Consider the following 20,945-nt stretch of genomic DNA (forward strand, 5'->3'; position numbering starts at 1 on the left):
TCTGCACATGGATCCACCACATCTCTTCATCACCACCACTCACTCCCCTTAGGGAAGACGCAGAGCTGGCTTGTTCCAAATCAGTAAGTCACTGATCCATCTAACTCAGTACTGTCAAGACTAGGGCAGGGAACCTGTTTCAGATGTTTTTGAGTCAAATACCCATCACCCTAGCCACCGCTGCCAATAGTCAGGGATAAAGGCATTTGTAGACATGAAGCATGACATCGCCTCCACACCCATGGTCTACATTCATTGCTAGCATCTTTCTCCAGAGTTTCAAACAGGAGTCTTTCTCAGCTACCAGAATGAACCTGAGAGCTTCTGCATGCCAAACAGGTACTTTACCACCAAGTTATAGGCTATACCCCTCTCTCTTTCTCTTTACACCACTATAGTTCCCTCCATTCTCTCCAATATCTCTCCAATAACAGAACTGCAGAATAAAGGCTGGATCTTTTATAGCTTTATACTACAATATGCCCATTAATTCTTACTGTTCAATTGTTGTAACAACAAGAAAGAAGCAACCTCAGATTTCAAAAGTTGCAATAGAAGTCTAAGACTGAAAGCGACTGACCTATTTTTGGCATTTTTAGATTTTTCTGAGACAGATACATGAGGATATTGATGTTCTTAAAATTGAATAGCTACAGCTTATAATAGCAACGAGACACTGGGTTGAGAATAAAGATCTGCATTTTATGGACAGAACAACTTTGGTCATTGAAAATGCTCCTATCCAATTTGAGGGCATTTTCCATCCTCCACCACCACTGCTAACCCCATTCAGCAGTAGCAGTAGCACCACACCTTTTGTGTAGCATTTTCTGGTAGCTGGAATGATTGTAGTTTGAAGGAAAAGGACAAGAACTGTGCTTTCAACAGCCCGGTGGCACATGTCTAAGTCTACATCTACATTCAGCTCATTGTACAAGACAGACCAGTCCGCTTCCCACATGGATCTTATATTATTATTATTGCAATTAGGGCTGCATTCGCACTGCAGAAATAATCCAGTTTGATGCCACTTTAACTGCCATGGCTCAGTGCTATGGAATTCTGAGAATCTTAGTTTTGTGAGATGTTTAGCCTTCTCTGTCAGAGAGTTCTAATGTCACAACAAACTGAAGTTCCCATGATTCCACAGGATGGAGCCATGACAGTTAAAGTGGTATCAAACTGGATTATTTTTGCAGTGTGGATGCAGCCTATGTTGCCATAAGCCAGCTTTATAAGCAATACAACAGCTAGTATACCACTTCATTGTCTTCTAATGGGGCCAATTACAAATGAACTCTGCAAACCTTTTTAGAACATAGCCACATAGCCCGAAAAGCCCACAAAAAACTATGAACTCTGCAAACACAGCCACAGTGATTTAAACAGTTTGCAAATTTAAATTTAACAGCACCAAAGCCATATATTTTATACTGAAACCCACACATACCCAGTCTCCCAAAGCCCCATGCGCCTCTGAAAGTACATGTGCAGGACCTGCTTGAAGAAATCTTGCTGTTCAGTAACTTCAAAACTATAAGTCAGGGTGACATGGGCCCAGTTCTTTTTCATGGCAAACATAGCTGCTCTTCTTTTCAGCCCTTTATTATGGATGGATAAGTACAACCCCTTCCTTAGTGTTTCCACACTCCGTAAACTAAACCATAGGGATTGCACAAGCTTCTGCTGGAATATGCAACATCAGTATCGTAGCAACTTTTGCAGTTCCAATTTATTTATTATTTGTACTTCAATAATTTTTACCTTGCATTTCTATAAGGAATATCCTTATGTCTACCCACCAAACATTTGACAGTGGTGGGGCATGGGGATGGGCTTTGTTGCTCTTCTGAATACTCTATCAGGTTCAGAACAGTGGAGACCGTTCTTATGATATCCTGGCCCCTGATCATGTATTGCTTGAAAGACCAAAACCAATTTTATTCTGGTGCAGACATTTGGTTGCACAGTAAAGGTTTTTGCATAATGGGATACAGAGCATACCTAATTCCATAAAAATGACATCATGTATGGAGTTGCCATTCATGACCCCCCTTCTCCCATTATTCACCACACAAGTCTATTTTTGAACAAATAATCAAGTTTAAACAGTATTGAACAGTGATTTTAGTGAACAAAGGGAGAAGGAAGAACCCAACACATAGTGCAATTGTTGATAACTCTCAACTGTGCCCTACTCTATGGCTGTAATACTTACGGGTAAAATGATTTGAAGTGGATGGGTTGACACTATCACCACTGTCAGCGCTTTCACTACTAGAAACATCATCATCCGATTCCCGCACAGAAGAGCAGGGCGAAGAGCCGTCAACTTCCTCAAACTTCCTCTTTAAAATTCCACTCATAGCTGCAGCTCTGTCACATGTACCTGCAATACAGAAACAGGGGCAATGAAGCAAGGAAACATTTGACTGCAGACCAGGCAATCAAGGTCTTTAGAGTCATTTCAAGATGGATATGTATGTGTGTGTGTGTATCTATCTATCTAGTAGTAGAGAAACCCCACTTGGTCATGAATAAGCTTCACAGAAAACAAAGGAACAGACAGACACTTTAATATTTGGGTACCTAAGGAAATTATCGCTACCCAAACATCATTGTTAAATAGCCCAAGTGGCCAGAAAGAAAACCCAAGCACTGAAACCATAACTGAAAATGACATAACTTCTTCTAGAAAGAAAGGAAATCAAAGTCAAAATATGTATGCATCAGTAGTCAAAGAGATATCCATGGTAGTCTGTTTCAGTAAGTCTACTGTAATAATAATAAAATAAATAAAATCTTTATTTATATCCCGCCCTTCCAAAAAGATCAGGGCGGCTTACAATATGCAACAAGTGCAAACAAATACAGGTTAAAAACATAAAACATCAGTAATACACAATCTAAAAACAATAACAAAGGCCCCGTTAGCCTTTGTTACTGTATTGATACAAACACTCATGCTGCAAAAAACGTTAGTCGCAACAATCCTACTGGGTTCCTTTATGCCTGGCTATATCGGTTCCTTTATGCCTGGCTATATCGGTATACAGGTTGAGCCTCCCTTGTTTGAAATGCTTAGGTCCAGAAGTGTTTTGGATTTTTGAGTTTTATTTTGGAATATCTGTATTTGCACATATGTACCTAATGAGATATTTTGGAGATGGGACCCACGTTTAAACACAAAATTCATTTATGTTTGATATACATCTTACACACTTAGCCTGAAGGCAATTTTATACAATAGTTCATCAATTTTGTGCATGAAACAAAGTTTGTGTACAGCGAACCATCAGAAAGCAAAAGTGTCACTATCTCAGCCACCCATGAAAAAAGTTTTAGTTGTTGAAATATTTCAGATTTCAAAATTCCAGATTAGGCAAACTCAACCTGTATCATAATGGAGCTAACAAAACTCAGTTCACAAAACTCAATGTTCACAAAACTCAGCTTTGTATAAACCTGATCTCTCAGTAACCTGAGATTGAAAAAGGTCTTGTAATATCTTCTTTTGGCTAAATGCATTACAGGTTCCTATAAATCTTGTGAGCCAGAATGTAGACGGCTGAGAAGAGGGCTCATGTGGGGAGTGGAACAAGGAGGGTACACTTTACCAGGAACCAGAAGTCTTAGGGGACCCTACCCAAGCTGCAACCCCATGATGTACTAGAAATTGATACTAAATTGTAGCTTGAGGTTATTAATGGAAATTTATCTCCCTAGAGTGACCTAGAGTCCAGATTTTGAGTGATTTGCTGGAGCCAACCTGATATAGTATTGGCCACATTTTGAAGAATGAATTGTGATCCTAGGCCTTCTCTAGAACACAAAGTGTGTGTCTGTACACTTACAGTAGGACTTATAGTTAGAAGAAACAGAGTTGTGTTTCCCTGTGTGACATTCTTAAAAACTAAAGCGTCCAAGGTCCTTATATACCTCCGAAGGGAGGAGGGGTGGTTGGCAGGAAGAACAAAGCCCCATAATATTCAAGGAGGGGCAATGAAACCTAGGACAGTGACAGACATTACTACTGATACAGGTGAGGAAATGTCTAGTTGACACTTACAAACACACACCATCATGTCATTTCTGGTTAAAGATGCAAGTCAGGCTCCCGAAATCTACAGGGCTTAAAGCAAGGGAACTAAAAGAAGCCAATGATATGAATGTGTCCTATATTTATTTATTCCCTTCCTCCTAGACAAAGTTATTCCGGAGTCTGGCTCACTCAATATATTAAACTAGGAACTTGTTGAAAGTTACAAAACAGTGAGCAACCACTGTAGGCTCCTTCTTCGTGTTTGATGTTATATTAAACAAAACTAACAAAGGAGATATGGTAGAAAAGCCATGAGGCAGAGGACAACTGCCATTTCATAGAACATGTAATTTCAGAGTTAAAATTAAGATTTGGTTTTAAACGTCAGTTTACGGTAGGAGTAAGCTAATAGTCCATAGGTGGGACTACAACTCCCAACATTCCTTGCTTTTGGCTCTGCTGACTAGGGTTGGTAGGAATTCCAACATCTGAAGGACTATACTTTGCCCACTCCAACTTTTGAACTATAATGTATGTGTATGTTTGGGTGGGAGCATAATATATAGGAGGGGAAATACAGCCAGGTGGCAGCTTTTCAAATTCCACTTCCATTGGTAGAGGCATTCCATGAGCACAGTTCTCACCACAGGAGCCTAGGATCAAAGCCAGCAATTTTAGTAAACCTTAGATTGGTCTCTTTGTGTATACAGTAAGAGTGTGTGGCTACTGTTAGTAATTGGAGAAGGTTAATTACCGTTCTGGACAATGTTAATATTAATTCACTGTGCTATTAAATAATTTAATGAAACAATCCATTTTTAGAAATGGAGACCTTGCCAGAACAACAGCCTTTTCAAGAGTTTGTGTACATGTGAATGTGTGTGTGAGAAAGTTGTGTGACTTCAAGTCATTTCTGACTTATGGCAACCTTATCATGGTTTTTTGGGGGGAGGGGGCAACGTTTGCTCAGAGAGAGTTTGCCATTACCATCCTGGTGGTGCGGTGGTTAAATGCCTGTACTGCATCCACTACTCACAAACCACAAGGTTGTGAGTTCAGTACCAGCCAGGGGCTCAGGGCCAACTCAGCCTTGCAACCTTCCGAGGTCACTAAAATGAATACCCAGCTTGTTGAGGGCAATTAACTTCCACATTGTAAGCTGCTTAGAGTGTACTTAAGTGCACTGATAAGCGGTATAGAAATGTACTTGCTATTGCTATCTTCTGAGGCTGAGAGCGTGTGACTTGTCCAAAGTCACCCAGTGGGTTTCATGGCTAAGTGGGAACTGAACCCTAGTCTCCAAATCCCAACACTCAAACTACAACATGACGCTGGCTCTCTAGTGTATATATACAGTATCAAGAATTCAAAGCTTCACCCCCCCAGCTTTAAAAAAAAAAACAATACAAATGTCTTTTGGGTTAAATTAATAATTTTGTCAAAAGTATGTACTTTACTCCATATGAAAGATTCTGCTATCTTCTCAGTTTTAAAGTTATTATCTCAGAAATACACCCAGTTTATCATTCATTCATTCAGTTAGTTATGCTGCTACATGGCACCATATATTCCATGCACACCACAAGAAATCTGGGTATTCTGGACTTCATTTCTTTACCTTGATAATCCATTTGTAGTCCTGCTCATGATGTTCTGTGCAAGCTGTGAGCAAGGCCTGTGGCAGAAAGTTGTAAGTGAAAAGCTAGCCCCACCCACTTTGGACAACATTATGACTTCACAGCATGATGTATGGAGGATATAACCTAGGTGACCATCATGCATTCTCAAGTAGAACTTTCCCCACACACTTCATTATTATTGGATTAATTGGATTAATGTCTTGTTCTTGTTGGATTAATGTCTTCTGTCTTGTTAATAAAAAGTATAGTATATTTTTTAATAATTGCACTGTCATTAACAACAATGACAACAACAATAAATATTATAATATATAATATAGATTATCTATCTATCTATCTATCATCTATATGTGTGTGTTGTATATTAATGAAATATAATAAAAATTAAAACTCTGCATCATTCTAATGGATCTTGGGACAGAAAAGCCAAAAAGCCATCATCTTTTCGGATGGTATTTTTATGCACTAACATATATTTCAGATGGCTATTCTGGGTCAACCTGACTTAACTCCAGTTTGATTTTATCAAAGGGCAGATCAAGATGAGGCTATATGTTGCTGAAGGTTGTGGTATTTGTTTGTTTGCGGTTATTGTTTGCCTTCAAGTCATTTCTGACTTATGGTGACCCTAAGACGAACCTATGATGGGGATTTCTTAGCAAGAGTTGTTCAGCGGATTTATGAAAATCCAGATGACATTCCTCCCATACCATATCATCCCTTTCCTAGGAACTTCCACTACCAACGACACTTTTCTTTTCCCACCTTTCACAAGCCCCCCCCCCCCTTTCTGCTTTGTCTCAGAACAAGGCAGGGTAAACCCTAATAACTTCTGCTCCAACCATAGCAATAGCAAGTACATTTCTATACCATTTATCAGTGTACTTAAGCACTCCCTAAGCAGTTTACAATATGTAAGGTAATTGCCCCCAATAAGCTGGGTACTCATTTTAGCCACCTCGGAAGGATGTCAGGCTGAGTCAACCCTGAGCCCTTGGCTGGTACTGAACTCACAACCTTGTGGTTTATGAGCGAGTGGCTGCAGTACGGGCATTTAACTACTGCACCTTCAAGTCTCCATGGCTATAAAAGTGTAGAAGACAGTGATTCCTGTCTAGATACACAGGAGGAACCATCAGTGACCACCTGGGACAATCTGTCCCAATACAATCCACATTTTTTCCAGTCTGGATCCAACATGACTTTGATCTCAACCTTGAACAAATGTGTGAGAAGATGCCATATCAAAATATATTGCCATATGGCACAGACGTTATTGGAATATTCCCAGTACAGTTTAGCCAGAGAAGAAATATCACTCTGTGGGTCGGAAGCGTGAAATTTTAAGCAACACTGGGCCATAAATACCAAGACTCTCTTATGATATTCAAACAGAATACTGACAGTAAAACCTGAAAGACTCAAATCTTGTATCTCTCTGTATGTCTGAAAATCATTACAGAGGATCAAAAGAGTGGAAGGGCATGAAAACTGGAGGTCATCAGGCCATCCCATTCTGAGGCTGAACCAAAGCATGGAAAACCTACTGGATATGCTGGCTGCATGATTCTGGGTGCTGGAGTCCAAAGAGAAAAAAGAGTATTTTTTCTGGGCAGAACCCACAGTGTCCCCAGCTAAAAGGAAGCTGAAGTAGGCACTAATGAAAAATATTTTCTCTTTTTTTCTCTATAATCCACTGATTCTATGAGTCAAAGTAGACAAACCAAGGTAAGAACAAGAAAATAAATGGTGCAAAACAGAATAAGAACAGCTTTACTTTTGCACCTTTATTTTAAAATTATTCTGTAGTTTGACTCTAGTAAATAGAAGGTTCCAATGTCTCTATGTGTCAATTGGCTAATAAGAAGCAGGCAAGATGAATCCCCCCAGGCAGGGATTTCCAAATACACTCACATAAGCACTGACATTTTAAAATCTATTTTGCAATTTAAAAGTTAACAGCTCAAAAATCTACTCCTCTCTAATTATCAAGAACATCCACGGAAGCGAAAACCCAGTGGGTTTAAATTTAAAATGTGACTCTGAAATATTAAGGTGCATTTTAGATTTATAGACAGTTTAAGATTATCAAAACAACATGTTGTGAAAAACAATTAAGTACTGTTTTCTCCTTAGCAAAACATAAAAGTTACAGTGATAGCACACAGAAGAGTGTTGTCTACATGTATGTACATCTGTGGCTTCATCTACATTGTAGAATTAATACCATTTGACACCACTTTTGTTGTTATGGCTCAATGCTATGGAACTCTAGGATCTGTAATTTTGTGAGGTAGGAAGCCTCCTCTGTCAGAGAGTTCTGGTGACCCAGGAGCTACAAATCCCAGGATTCCATAGGATGGAGAAATGACAGTTAAACCAGTGCCAAACTGCATTAATTCTGCAGAGTGGTAGCAGTATATACATAACTACCATTCTTTTCCACAACCTCTGACCTCTAGGGATAGATGTGGCTTCAGCATTTACACATAATTGGAAAAAAATCCCTACTGTACCAGACTAAGGATTAATCTCTAAAATCCTGTTTCTAACAGTGGATAGACAAATACTTCCAGGAATCCCACGCTATACAAGGAACATACTATATAGACATTAGTGGCTTCCACGTCAATGGGACTGGGAATCAACTCCAGGTTTTAGGCTGAATTTTAAAGGCATTATCTAAGGTGCTGAATTTGTTTAAGGGGTAGGGGTCAGCACCTAGGACAGCCTCTTTACCTCTGAGCAATTTCACCACTGCACTGACAAGAGAGTCACGTCATAGACCCCCTTCTCTGCCTCCATCATTCAGCAACACAGTGCCTCTGCACAGGCCCAGGCCCTGGGACTCCCTGTGCCCTGCAGCAGAATGGGAGATTGGAGCTTGCAGTAACCCACAGAGACCAATCCTATAGCACAAGCTTTCCACACAGACGGTCTTGGGGATCAATCTCTAATATATCCAAGTAAATCTGAAAAAAATCTTGCTAAAGGGCCACTGCTGCCAGTTAGAGTTGACAACATCAGTCTAGATGTACCATGGGTGACTTGCTGTAAGGCAGTTTCCTATGCTGCTGTAACAAGCATTTTAAATACTGCATTACAACCACTAGCAATAGCAGTAGCATTTACATTTCTATACCACTTAACAGTAAACAAAGCATTCTCTAAGTGATTTACTATGTGTTAGCCAATTGCCCCCAACAAGATGGGTACTCACTTTACCAACCTACAAAAGGATGGAAGGCTGAGTCAACCTTGGATCCCAGGGACTGAACTATGTTGTGGCTCCAGTACTGGCATTTAGCCATTATGCCACCTGGCCACTAAGGCGGGATACTTTCTGCAGCGCGGTTGTGACGCCGCAAGGCATCAATGGCGCACTTGAGGCATCACAGGGGTGCCGAGACGTGCGGATGATAGGCGTCCATCATGTCAAAATGGCGGCGCCCGTATGTACAGGGCGCCGCCATTTTGACGCCCTCATCATGTGCGAGGGGCGAGGGGCGTCTGAAAGCACCGCCCCTCGCATGTCACAATGGCGCCTCATAGGGCCCGTCTATCCAGCGCCTAAGACTCACTTTTATGCCTCAATCCCTCCAAACATATGGGGAGGAGAGGGATGGGTCTAGCAGCACTATGAAGAAAGAAGTTCTATATAGCTCATAGCACTGTATGAAACAAAGAAGGAAGACTGTGTGTACTACAAGAAGACAAGAAGAGAAGATTCCTCAGAAACTCAGGAACAATCTAGAGCCAAGGGGACTATTCTCTCAGGTGGCTCCTGAAGAAGATAAATTTGCATTTTAATAAAGACAGGTATTTATGTGAGCCTGTTTCTTCTCCCTCGCCTTCATGTTCCATTGCCTAGCAACAATATAATAGTAAAAAATGAAACAATTTGATTTACATCTCCTAATGTATGGATGAAACAGGGAGCACCCTTATATTCTAACCCTTCAATGAATATATTTTGATTAAAACCAGCTGGGATGGGTAGGATAAAGAAGGACATGGTGCAGGGTAAAGAAAGACAGAGCTCAGAAAGTCATATCTACTCATACTTTTGGAGTAAGATATAGGGCTGCTCCTCATATTCCACATTGGTGGAAGGCAAAGGCTGGGCAAGGTTAATCTTAAATTATCATAGCACAAATGCGCCATGACACAACTTCTTGTTGGCTAATGATAAGCTTGTATAATGGTCACAGCTGTCAGCTGTATTCCAGAACTGCAGATACAAGTAATACATTCTTCCCATGCCAAGGCCAGGATACCATAACTTAAAAGCAGCCATTAGCAGTTGATCATTCTTTCAGCAGTATAACAATACAGATTCACATAAGAGATTCTTACAAGCTCATGCCTAATGAAATGTACATTCTCAGAAATATTGATTGAAAATGTACTTAGCACTGTTATCCTTTACATTTTTATCTTCACCAAAAAAAAAAAAAAAAAAAAAAAAAAGATGAATACTTTAGTTCATATACATTAGTGCTACTCAAAACAATGCTCCACAATTTCCATTGGCTGCCATTGCCTGATGAGTTTCCAAGAAATACCCAGTAATAATATGACATACATATAGTATACTGGGAGAAAAAAGCTGGTTCATCATATCATATAGTTTGAGAAGCACTTCTATACCTTAAATATAATCAGTACAAAAGCTTAATTTCCTAAACATTTTGATAAAGGAGGGATAAATCGTTTTTAAAATGTGTTACACTAAAACAACTTAAAACCATGATTATACCCAGAAATATTTAATTGGTATATGATAACTGAGGAACTGCAAACTCTGTTCTCGACTGGTTTAGATCTTACTTGACTGGCAGATCTTTTGCAGTAGTTGCAGGAGGTCAGACTTCATCTCCTGTTCCCTTATCTGTTGGAGTTCCCCAGGGCTCTGTTCTGGGTCCCCTTCTGTTTTCTCTCTACACACTGTCCTTAGGAAAACTCATCAGCTCTTTTGGCTTTTCCTACCATCTCTATGCCGATGACACCCAGCTGTATCTTTCCGCCCCTGACCTTTCTCCAAGGCTTGAACAGCAAGTTTCGTCCTGCCTCACAGCTGTCTCGCAGTGGATGTGCCATCGGCGTTTGAAGCTCAACATGTCCAAGACGGAGCTTCTTGTCTTTCCTCCTAAGCCCAACCTTCAACACTCCTTTTCTGTCTCTGTGGACAACATTTCCATTCAACCAGTCCAGCAAGCCCGCAGTCTTGGTTTTATCTTTGACTCTTCTCTGTCGTGTATCCCTCAGATCCAGACCACAGCCAAGGCTTGTAGATTCTTTTTGTACAATATTGCCAAAATCCGACCATATCTCTCCGCCTCTACTGCCAAGATCCTGGTCCATGCCCTAGTGGTCTCACGACTTGATTACTGTAATGTCCTCCTGGCTGGGCTTCCTTTTTCTCACCTCCGTCCTTTAATCTCTGTTCAACATTCAGCTGCACGCATTATCACTTCCACCCACCGCTCTGACCACATCTCTCCTGTGTTGGCATCCCTTCACTGGCTCCCCCTCCCTTTCCGCATTCAGTATAAGCTCCTGCTGTCCACGTTTAAAGCTCTCCATGGACTGGCCCCTCCCTACTTATCAGACCTTCTTTCTCCTCACCTTTCCACTCGGGCCCTCCGTTCTGGTAGTCAAGGTCTGCTGTCTCAGCCCAGGATTTCCTCTACCCCATCCCGGATTCGCCCCTTTTCACTCGCTGCCCCTCACTCCTGGAACCTTCTTCCCCCAAAAGCAAGAGCCATCACTTCTTTAACCAGCTTCAAAACGGAGTTGAAAACCATCCTGTTCAGAGAAGCCTTCCCAGGCATTGCATAATTGTCGCTTACTATTTGATGTTCTTGTGGTGCCTGTTTATTGAACCATTTCCTGTATTGCTATGTACTGTATATGTATTATCCTACTTGAGAGTATGTATTTTCCCTGGAAAACAATTAACCATCCATTATGAAGCCTCTGCCTTGGTCCAGGCCTTGGAGGTAGAGAGGAACTGCTGGACCTCTTACCCTTTCCCTCCACTACTCCCTTCTCCTTCTGTGTTCATGTCTTTTTAGATTGTAAGCCCGAGGGCAGGGAATCGTCTAACTAAAAGATTGTATGTACAGCGCTGTGTAAATTTATAGCGCTTCATAAATAAAGGTTAATAATAATAATAATAATAATAATAACCAATGAATCAGCCAACCAAAGATTTAGATGAGGCAAGCAAAGGCTAAACAGTGTAACTGAAGTGTTGGTAAGTGACCAGTGCAACCTTTTTGCAAACATGACTGAAATGACTTTCAAAATGTGTTCTTTCAAAGCTGGGGAAGAAATGTGAATGTTGGTGGGAAGGAGGTAGGAGGCTAGAGAATGGAGAAGACTGGGAGGAAGGAAGACAAAAGAAGACTAAAAGTCAAGTCAAGGGTAAAGGTATAAATTAGCAGTGCCTCTAGCAAGAATCAATTGGTGCTGGACAAGTCGGCCCTTATAATATTCTTTTATTGTCTGCCTTCCTTCCTGGCTACATGATGTGTTCCCATGCAGCAAAAATCTTTCCTCTTACATCTGTAAACTTAGAAGGAAAATTCAAATTTTAGCAGTTATTTAAAGCAACAACAAATTTTCTGGTAAATATTTCAAATAATATCTCTAAATATGCACAATTAACTAACTCATAGTAGAACATAAGGTTTGTACAGATGAATCCACAGGCTCAACCCTCCTCCACCCCATCCCCGTTTTCACCAGTGCGCTACCTGTTCCAACAGAAGTCTATAATAGCTCCAGGGTACACCTTTTGTCCTTGGGAATGAAAATGCTGTTGCTGCTGCTGAAACACTACTATAATTGTGTATACCTCGGTTCTACAGACACCATCAGGAAAGGCAGAAAGGTATTACAGGTATATGCAATGGTGCCACAACAGCCCTTTCACACATGCTGGAAAGAGGTCTATAATATTCTTCCCATTCTGCCTGCTGGAAAGATGCATTGCTATTCATTGCATTGCAACAGGTGTCAAGTTCTCATATAGTCATACAAATCATACATACATATACAGAGTACAGATAAATTTACAAATCATACATACATATACAGAGTACAGTGTTCCCAGGCATTGCATAATTGTCACTTGCTATTTGATGTTCTTTTGGTGCCTGTTCTATTGAATCATTTCCTATATTGCTATGTATTTTATATATATTATCCTACTAGAGAGGCCCCTTCCCCACCACCACTCCCTTCTCCTTTTGTGTCGAGTCTTTTTAGATTGTAAGCCTGAGGGCAGGGAACCGTCCAATTAAAAAGATTGTATGTACAGCGCTGTGTAAATTTACAGCGCTTTATAAATAAAGGTTAATAATAGTAATAATAAAGATAAATAATGGCTAGAATCCTCTTGGGCTGTTAGAAGTATGTAACCTAGAGTTATACAGTCATGACTGTTTTGTATTCATGGTCCCTGCATAGTTTAAGAGCTATGTAGGGACCATGAAAGTCCTCCACTGTGATTGACAGGGGCCTGTTCCCCTGTCAATCAGGAAGCAGCTGGCTAACAGTTCCACTCCTCTCTCACATGAACCATTCTCACATGAGAATTGTGACAGGGACTCTCGTCCTGGCTGTCACATCCGAGATCACTTGCGGGAGGGGATGGAAATGTCAACCAGCTGCTTCCCAATCGACAGGGAAACAGACCCTTGTTGATCCTAGTGGATGCTTTCCAGTAAGTGGGGATTGGAACAAGTAGTATTATAACTATAGTGTAGGTATATCCCCAATAGGATTCCAGGTTGCAATGGCAAGTATTGGAAACTGATTTACAACATAACCTGCAGATTATTATAGTAACACATATGAATTCAAACTGAAGTAAATGGTCATGTGGAATTTTGGGGGGGGGTGGAGTGTGTGCAGTTGGGGGGGATATGCATTTGGTTGTTGTTAACTGCCCTCGAGTCGATGTCGACCCTGGCAACCCCGTGGATGAGACACCTCCAAGATCCTCTGTCCTCCACTGCTCTGCTTAGGTCCTATAAACTCATACCCATGATCTCCTTAATATAGGTGATAACATTTATCAGATAGTCTCAATGAAAAAGAGAAGTCCAATTTTGAAGCAGTACCACTTTTGGCAGAGCACATTTGATAAGGCAGCAGGAATGGCTCTTGCATTAGTATGTGACTGAGTTGGGATTTACAATGATCCAGGAGCCACCAGATTGTCCTGTTGGGCGAACTAAAACAGATTAATAAACAAATTATTGCCTTATAGTAGAAAATCTCTATTGAATCTTATAGGAGCAATGCATCCTAAAATAACTAACAATGGTGTAAAGTTATCATATATACTCGACTATAAGCAGACCTCATATATAAATCAAGGGCAGGTTTTAGGGCCAAAATTAGTAATTTTGTTCTGACCCATGGATAAGTCGAGGGTACAACATAGAAGCATGTAATAAAGGATCTAAAGGATGAAGCAAAGGAAAACCATGCCAAAGCATTTACAAAATTCCAGGAGGCATAACTATTTTTTTTACTCAAACTAAAGGCTGGATGGATGAGAAAGTACAAAGGCTTCAGTGCTTCCAGGACAGATGACACTCTTGCCTTTCACCAGGGGATGGTTCCTTTTTTATTGAAGTTAAAGTACAATTCTTACACTGACTCATGGATAAATCAACTCAGTTTTTTGGGGTCAGTTTTTTGACTAAAATTTCTAGATTTACACATGAATATATACAGTATTTTACTTTTTGCCCATATTTATGAAATCAAGAATGGGCACCATATTTCTGCACAACCCTCTTATTTGCAACACAATACACAGAAGTCATTGCCAGCACTAGGAAATCCTGGATTGGAACCAGACCATAATAGACACAATTAGGTGACACTGAAACCAAGAGGATCTATGTTACCCATGACCAGGATGCTTACAGAAATTGCTCTTTGAGAAATCTGATATGAACTGATCTGATCTACATCTCCCTGAGATAAAGTGCACCTTGGTATTTACTACTCCGTTGACCTTTATAGTTCCTGAATGTTCTAGGACACTGTTCACCAAATGATGCACTTTTAAAATGAGGGTTTTGAGAGGAAAGTGTGTACATTTTGAGAGAAAATACATTTAAAAATATGAATTCAAATTCAATTTCATTATCGCTTTCAAAAACTTCCTTGGTTTCATGCACCAATGGGATCCGGTGGACTCCCAAGTGACAACATGTGGAAGTAATGGGCTAGAAGCCTCCTTGTTTCAATCAAGTTTGGTTTAGTCTAAAAGGTGCAAATAAATGAAGGTCTCTTTCACACTATATACTGACAGCGCAATGATTGCATTTTACCTGTCATGGCAACATCTTGTGCAATCCTGGGATTGATAGTTTGGTCAGAGGCCCCAGAGGAGCCCCCCAGTTTAGGATTTTCTATGCCCATCCCTAAACTGCATATTATAGGATTCCATGGGATGTTGCCATGGCAGTTACAGAAGAATCTCAGTGCTAGAATTGCATCATCAAAAGAGATCTAAATCTTTATGCTAATTTTAATGGACTTGTGCAACTAGCTGAACTCACACCCCCATGTTTATTTGAACATGTGATCTTTTTTTTTTATCCTGGATACTGAATCTGCTTATCCATGGTCTACAGACAAAAATCAGAGATTTCATACTTCTCAAGCCTAAGAGGTTTATCTAGATGAGAAGGGAGCTTCTCTCTCTCTCTCTCTCTCTCTGTCTCTCACACACATACCACCTTTTGTGTTTATTTGGTATACTTGTCTTTAAAAACAAAACAAAAAACAAAGATGTAAAAACAGAAGAAAACATTCAGAAGAAAGGGAGGTGATAAAGAATAGCATGAATATGAAAATCCAGAAGGAAAATATGATTGTCAAAGGGCTTTAAAAAAAATCAAAGAGAAGATTATCAAAACAATCATTAGTATGCTGCAGCCATTTTCAAGGAGGGTCAGCAAAAACAAATGCCATGCTATTTCTACTAGATTAAATTTAATCTGGCAATTTATATGAGCTGCATATGCATGATTACTAACAGAAAGTCATTATTTTGTGTTCTGTTTACATTCACTGATACTCTGGAGCACTAGTTGAGCTTTTTTGTTAAAAAAAAAAAGAAATGTACTGAATTTTTAAATGGATAACACAAAAGGGACACTCATACAGGAATATAGAACATTCAAGTGGCATCCTTAAAATGTCATTTGTCTCAACTCCCTAATTGGTTCTAAACAAAGACAAAGACTGACAGCTGACAAACAGCAAACCCATTCATCTTTCAAAAAAGCTTTCTTGATCCCACAAGAGATTACACCTGTTTCATTCAGTACAATTGGCCATCTGGTCTTTCCTTGGGATGGGTACTTAAAATGTCAAGGTCTAGTTATTAGAAGTACCTTTTTTTTTTTTAAGAAAAGGAGAATCACCATCTACAGAAAAATGTATTTATCCTTGCGTCATCCTTCTCTCAGGATGAATTCTTCCAGGTTGGAATGGACAATGACATTACATGGAAGAATCAATGCCTTGGGTCCCCCCTCCTGGGAGAAAGGCAGAGCATAAATTCAATAAATAAATAAATAAATAAATAGAATAGAATAGGGGAACATTAAAAAGGAAACAAAACTAATTAGTAAAATTGTGTGTTATTCATGTTCCTGAGTTCCTGCATTTTGGCTTAAACATATCTGACATCTTCCTTTTCAAATAGCAGATTTATTCATAGGCTAATTCTCTATAAATCTGAGAATAAATAAGCTTTTTCCAAAAAAGATTTATGTAAATTTTCGTCTCAAAATCTTTACAAGAATTAGTGATATAATTCTGTGATCGTTTTGGAGGTACTCTTATAGAGTAATGCTTGAAAAACATTTAATATTTTTTTACTGTAAATAGGTAACAAGCTCTTGTATATCTCATGCTGAAATCTATAATGCTTGCTATCCATATGCTAATTAAATGAGTGGTGGCTACGCTATGGATTCACCTTGGGATTTTTCTGTGGTGAAACAAATTTGCAAATATTCAGATTTGTGAATACAGTGGGCCCTCCACATTTGCTGGGGTTAGGAACACAAGACCCCCATGAAAGTGAAAAAATGCAAATAAAAAACTCTCTCTTTTTTTAAACTGGGAGAACACCTCTCTAGGAACCTCTAGGTCCTCCATCACAACTCTATGGCCAACATCTGGCAGATGTTGAATTAGAAATGAGCTGGAGGACCTACAAATTCCTAGAGAAGTGTTCTCTATAGGAATCTCTGGTCCTCTAGTGTGACTTTGTGGTCAACGTCTGATAGAGTCATTCCTAGCGAGAACACATTAATCAAATCAGTGAATAATCAAATCTGTAAAAGTCAAAGCCATAAATGTAGAGGGCCCGCTTTATTTGCAATTGAACATAATGTTGAAATAAACAGTAGCAGTTTTACACATACATGCAAACTCATACCTTTAAAAAAATATGTTACTTTACAATATTCTTGGCTGAGAGTCAAAATCCATCTAGCTGATGCAACAGCATATCCTTCCATAGGACCTTCTTGTTTAAATCAGCATTCCCTGATACAGGCCCCACTTAGCCTCCCCCCCCCCATCAGCAGTGGCAAGCTGGCTAGAATGTTTTAATGTATTTGTTTTTAATGTATTGTATATGTATGTATTTTATAATGTTGTACACCGCCCTGGTTATTTAGAAGGGCGGTATATAAATAAAATTTTTATTATTTTATTATCTTTCATGCCTTAATAGCCCTCATTCTCATATTCCTATATGGCCATACACACAGCCACTATTTTCAAATGCTGAAATTAATCCTAGCAGTAGAACATAGGAAGCTTGAGTGACAACTATCTTTAGAGACCATGAGAAGATTTCAGTTCAAGGTCTGGGGTTGGAGGCAGAGTGACCATAGGTCAAACCACAAAAGAAGACAAGGTACTGCAAAATGTAGTACATTCAAGAAAAATGTAGGATGTTACAAAATAAAGGTGAAAACCACACACACACACACACACACACACACACACACATGCTTCTTAGCCATGCTCAAAATGGAGTACATTTTGATATTATTCCTGGACAAAAGGTTGAAATGTAAGACATATCTTGGAAAGGAGGACATAGAGACACCTGGTTGGAGGAGGTGGTAGAGAGCCAATTTAAAAAACAAAACAATGGAGTTTGTGAGTTACACTACTCCCTATAACCTGCCAGGCAAATGTAGTTAGTTGCACAGTGACAAAATTAATAAATTTAGTAACATAGTAATGTGAAGCATTTACAGAGCAATCTTCTTTTCTCCAGGAGAATCTTGTAGGGCCATCAGAATCTGGGGTTCTGGGAATTGGTTGGATGGAGATGGTGAGAGAGACACACACAGAGAGAGAGAGATCCAACTTTCCACCAAGATGGTAGTTTTTCCTGCCATTACTAGCACAGGGAAATGGGCAATCTCAGAATCACTTGGGGATTTATTCAGTTTCTCAGATAAAACCAAAACATCTGCGTAATACAAGCATATAGAACTTAAACACAGCGGCAGGTGCTGGGGTTCACCAGCGGAATTAAGTTAAGACAGAATAAGTGGTTTTGTTTTTAAGTAAAATACCAAATGTAGCAGGGGGAAATTTTCTTAGTTCACTTAAAGTAGCTTTCTTTGTCACATTATGATATAAAAGATAGTTGCAAACCCTAGGTCCCTCAGGCATTCCCCAGCCTCTATATGCAACCTCTCAATACTCCCCACCACCATTTAAAAAAAGACAACTCTATAATGAGAGAAAACCCATATACGCTTCAGTTAATTATTTTCTAAAAGTCGTTCTACAGGTCAAAGAGAGCATAGTTCAATGCCACCACCAGCCTAAAAGCCATTTTAAGTCAACGTGTAATCAAGCAGAATTAATTAGAAGAGTACAAAAAAAAAGGGTGACTAACACCACTCTCTTTCTCAAACCCTTCAGGATCAGGTAAAATGCACCTTCCTTCTGGTGGAAGCTGATCACATCTTATCAAACCACACAAGACAGAACCTCCCAAAAGCTAATCAGGGAAACATATTCTAAGATGGAGTTCCCACCCCCTGTGACAATGAAGCCTGATTTGAATTAAATGCCCCTTTAAGTGTGGAGCCTTTGGCTACAGTAGTCAAAAATTTGGAAGTTCTCTAAAGCGTTCAAGAAACTCTAATTATTGGCTAAACATTAATCAAACAAGATGAATGGATGGGAGCAGAGAACCAGATCTTGTTGCCTGGGTAATTGACAAAGAAATGCACTTACTCAGCAAGACAAGTAGCTTTGCTGACTCCAAAATGGAGTTCTTTTCTTTTTTAAAATGGAGGCCGGCAATGTCAAGCTGACCAGTGTGCCAGGTTCATCAGACCCCTGCCGTGCTGCTGGTTGTAGGTTTTGAAATGCTGCTCAGATGACAGTGGAAACCCTAAAGGCACACAATCTCAAACTCATAGTCTGCAGGCACAATGCAACAAAGCACTCTGTAATCTCAATTTTAAGCTTTATTGGAGAGGAATTCTAAGGACAGACAGTTTGAAAATTTGTAGGCAACAGCTGAAGAATAAACATGTTACTTTGAGGTGTGTGTGTGTGTGTGTGAGAGAGAGAGAGAGAGAGAGAGAGAGAGAGAATTTATAATTTACCAAGACAGAGCTCTGCAAATTGCTTACAGACCTTCTAGGTCACTCTCAATCTACCTTCATCAGTGGTATCTGGTAGTCTCCATGTCAATGGGACAATTAATCTGCTGTATATTTTAGTCTGAACTTTTAACAAACTGTACAAGATTCTGAGACTACTGGGAAGATAAGATTCAGCACCTTGTGATAAGGAGCATATCCATTGCCTCATTGACATGGAAGCCACCAGCTGCCATGGTAGAACATCTTCCCTCTACTTCCCCCATGCCTCCCTAGAAATGTGAGTCCTGAATTGTTTTGTCCCCATTCATAAAATGAGACAAGGTAGGACAAGAGGGGATTCCCCTTGCTGCAAGATGAAATTATTATTCATTGTTGTCAGCCTCAGCAAGATGTTGCAGGTTTTTGAGATTTTTTTTGCACATTTCTTTTATAAAGAAAAACGTCACTAACTTTTCTTTGTTGCAAGGACTAGTAAAAGTAGTAGGACTGGATAGGTTTCAAATCCATCAGTCTGTCCTTTTGTGCTTGCTATGTGTGAGAGATTGCCTTCACAAAGCAAAAACAGGAACGGGTTTTGCATGATCACAGGAGTTTCATATAAAGTATATTTTGTGCAAATTACAGAAAGCACAAACAAAACAAACAAACAAACAAACAAAACGTCACATCTCAGTCTCATGTTAGAGGGTGAGATATCTTGCCTAGAATCTCACCAATAACAAGCCTTCTCCCTATCTCTAGCTTTCACATTTTTCTTTCAAATTCTGCAATAAACCTTCTATTATGTTCATAATATAATATTTGCCCATTTATCCAGAATGTGAAGTTAGGAAGTCCAAAGCATAGATTTTTCTGAGCACCTTGTTAGATACTTAATCTAGAATAGTCTCAATGAAACCAAAGTAGAATATTATCTAAGACCAACAAAATTCACATTATGCATGTAACTGCCATTATGTTTTCACTGGCACATTCCTTTGGCGTTAGAGTCCTCCAGTTTTGGTGCCTTGGTGCCTTTAGCAGAAGACTCAGCATGCATGGTCACTAAGACTAAATAACTCACTATTTAAATGTCTGGCCACTACTGAATACCTACATGACCACAAGGAACATAACTGAAATTTGATTCCTCTACCATACTACACAGATCCAGAATACTGCAGTGGTTAAGATATTGTATTAAGCCTTGGAAGATGTAAGTTCTAGTCTTCACTGAACTATGAAACTCAATGCATGATCTTAGGTCAATCACTCTTTCTCAGCCTGACAGATCTAACAAGGTTAGTGTGAGGATAAAGAAGGAAGGAGGAGAGTCATATCTGCCATCCCCAGCTCCTTGGAGGAAAGTGGTATATCAATGTAAATCATCATCATCATCATCATCATCATCATCATCATCATCATCATCATCATCATCATCATCATCATCATCATCATCATCATCCTTACACTTCACATTTTTATCCAATAGACTGCTGATTATTGATAGTCAGCCAACTTTAGTGAGAATACCTGACCTGTGAATTCATCAGGATTGGTCAAACATACATAAAAATAAATATGAATCAA

At 39.6% G+C, this 20,945-nt stretch overlaps 1 protein-coding gene across 6 annotated transcripts in view; it reads right to left on the bottom strand.

The window, feature by feature from the left end:
- CSRNP3 (cysteine and serine rich nuclear protein 3) overlaps window positions 1–20,945 on the bottom strand; it is a 99,192-nt gene that overhangs the window by 46,931 nt on the left and 31,316 nt on the right. For 4 of the 6 annotated variants that reach the window (XM_042443170.1, XM_042443180.1, XM_042443163.1 and 1 more), the window contains exon 2: window positions 2,219–2,389. In XM_042443170.1, coding sequence (XP_042299104.1) covers window positions 2,219–2,366 — 148 coding nt within the window. In that variant the 5' untranslated portion in view covers window positions 2,367–2,389. Of the gene's footprint in view, window positions 1–2,218; window positions 2,390–5,660; window positions 5,718–15,041; window positions 15,064–20,945 lie in introns of those variants that run through there. The other 2 variants (XM_042443157.1, XM_042443146.1) reach the window with 2 other exon arrangements.

The sequence above is a fragment of the Sceloporus undulatus genome, chromosome 1, assembly GCF_019175285.1.
Source record: "Sceloporus undulatus isolate JIND9_A2432 ecotype Alabama chromosome 1, SceUnd_v1.1, whole genome shotgun sequence".
Lineage (NCBI taxonomy): Eukaryota > Metazoa > Chordata > Lepidosauria > Squamata > Phrynosomatidae > Sceloporus > Sceloporus undulatus.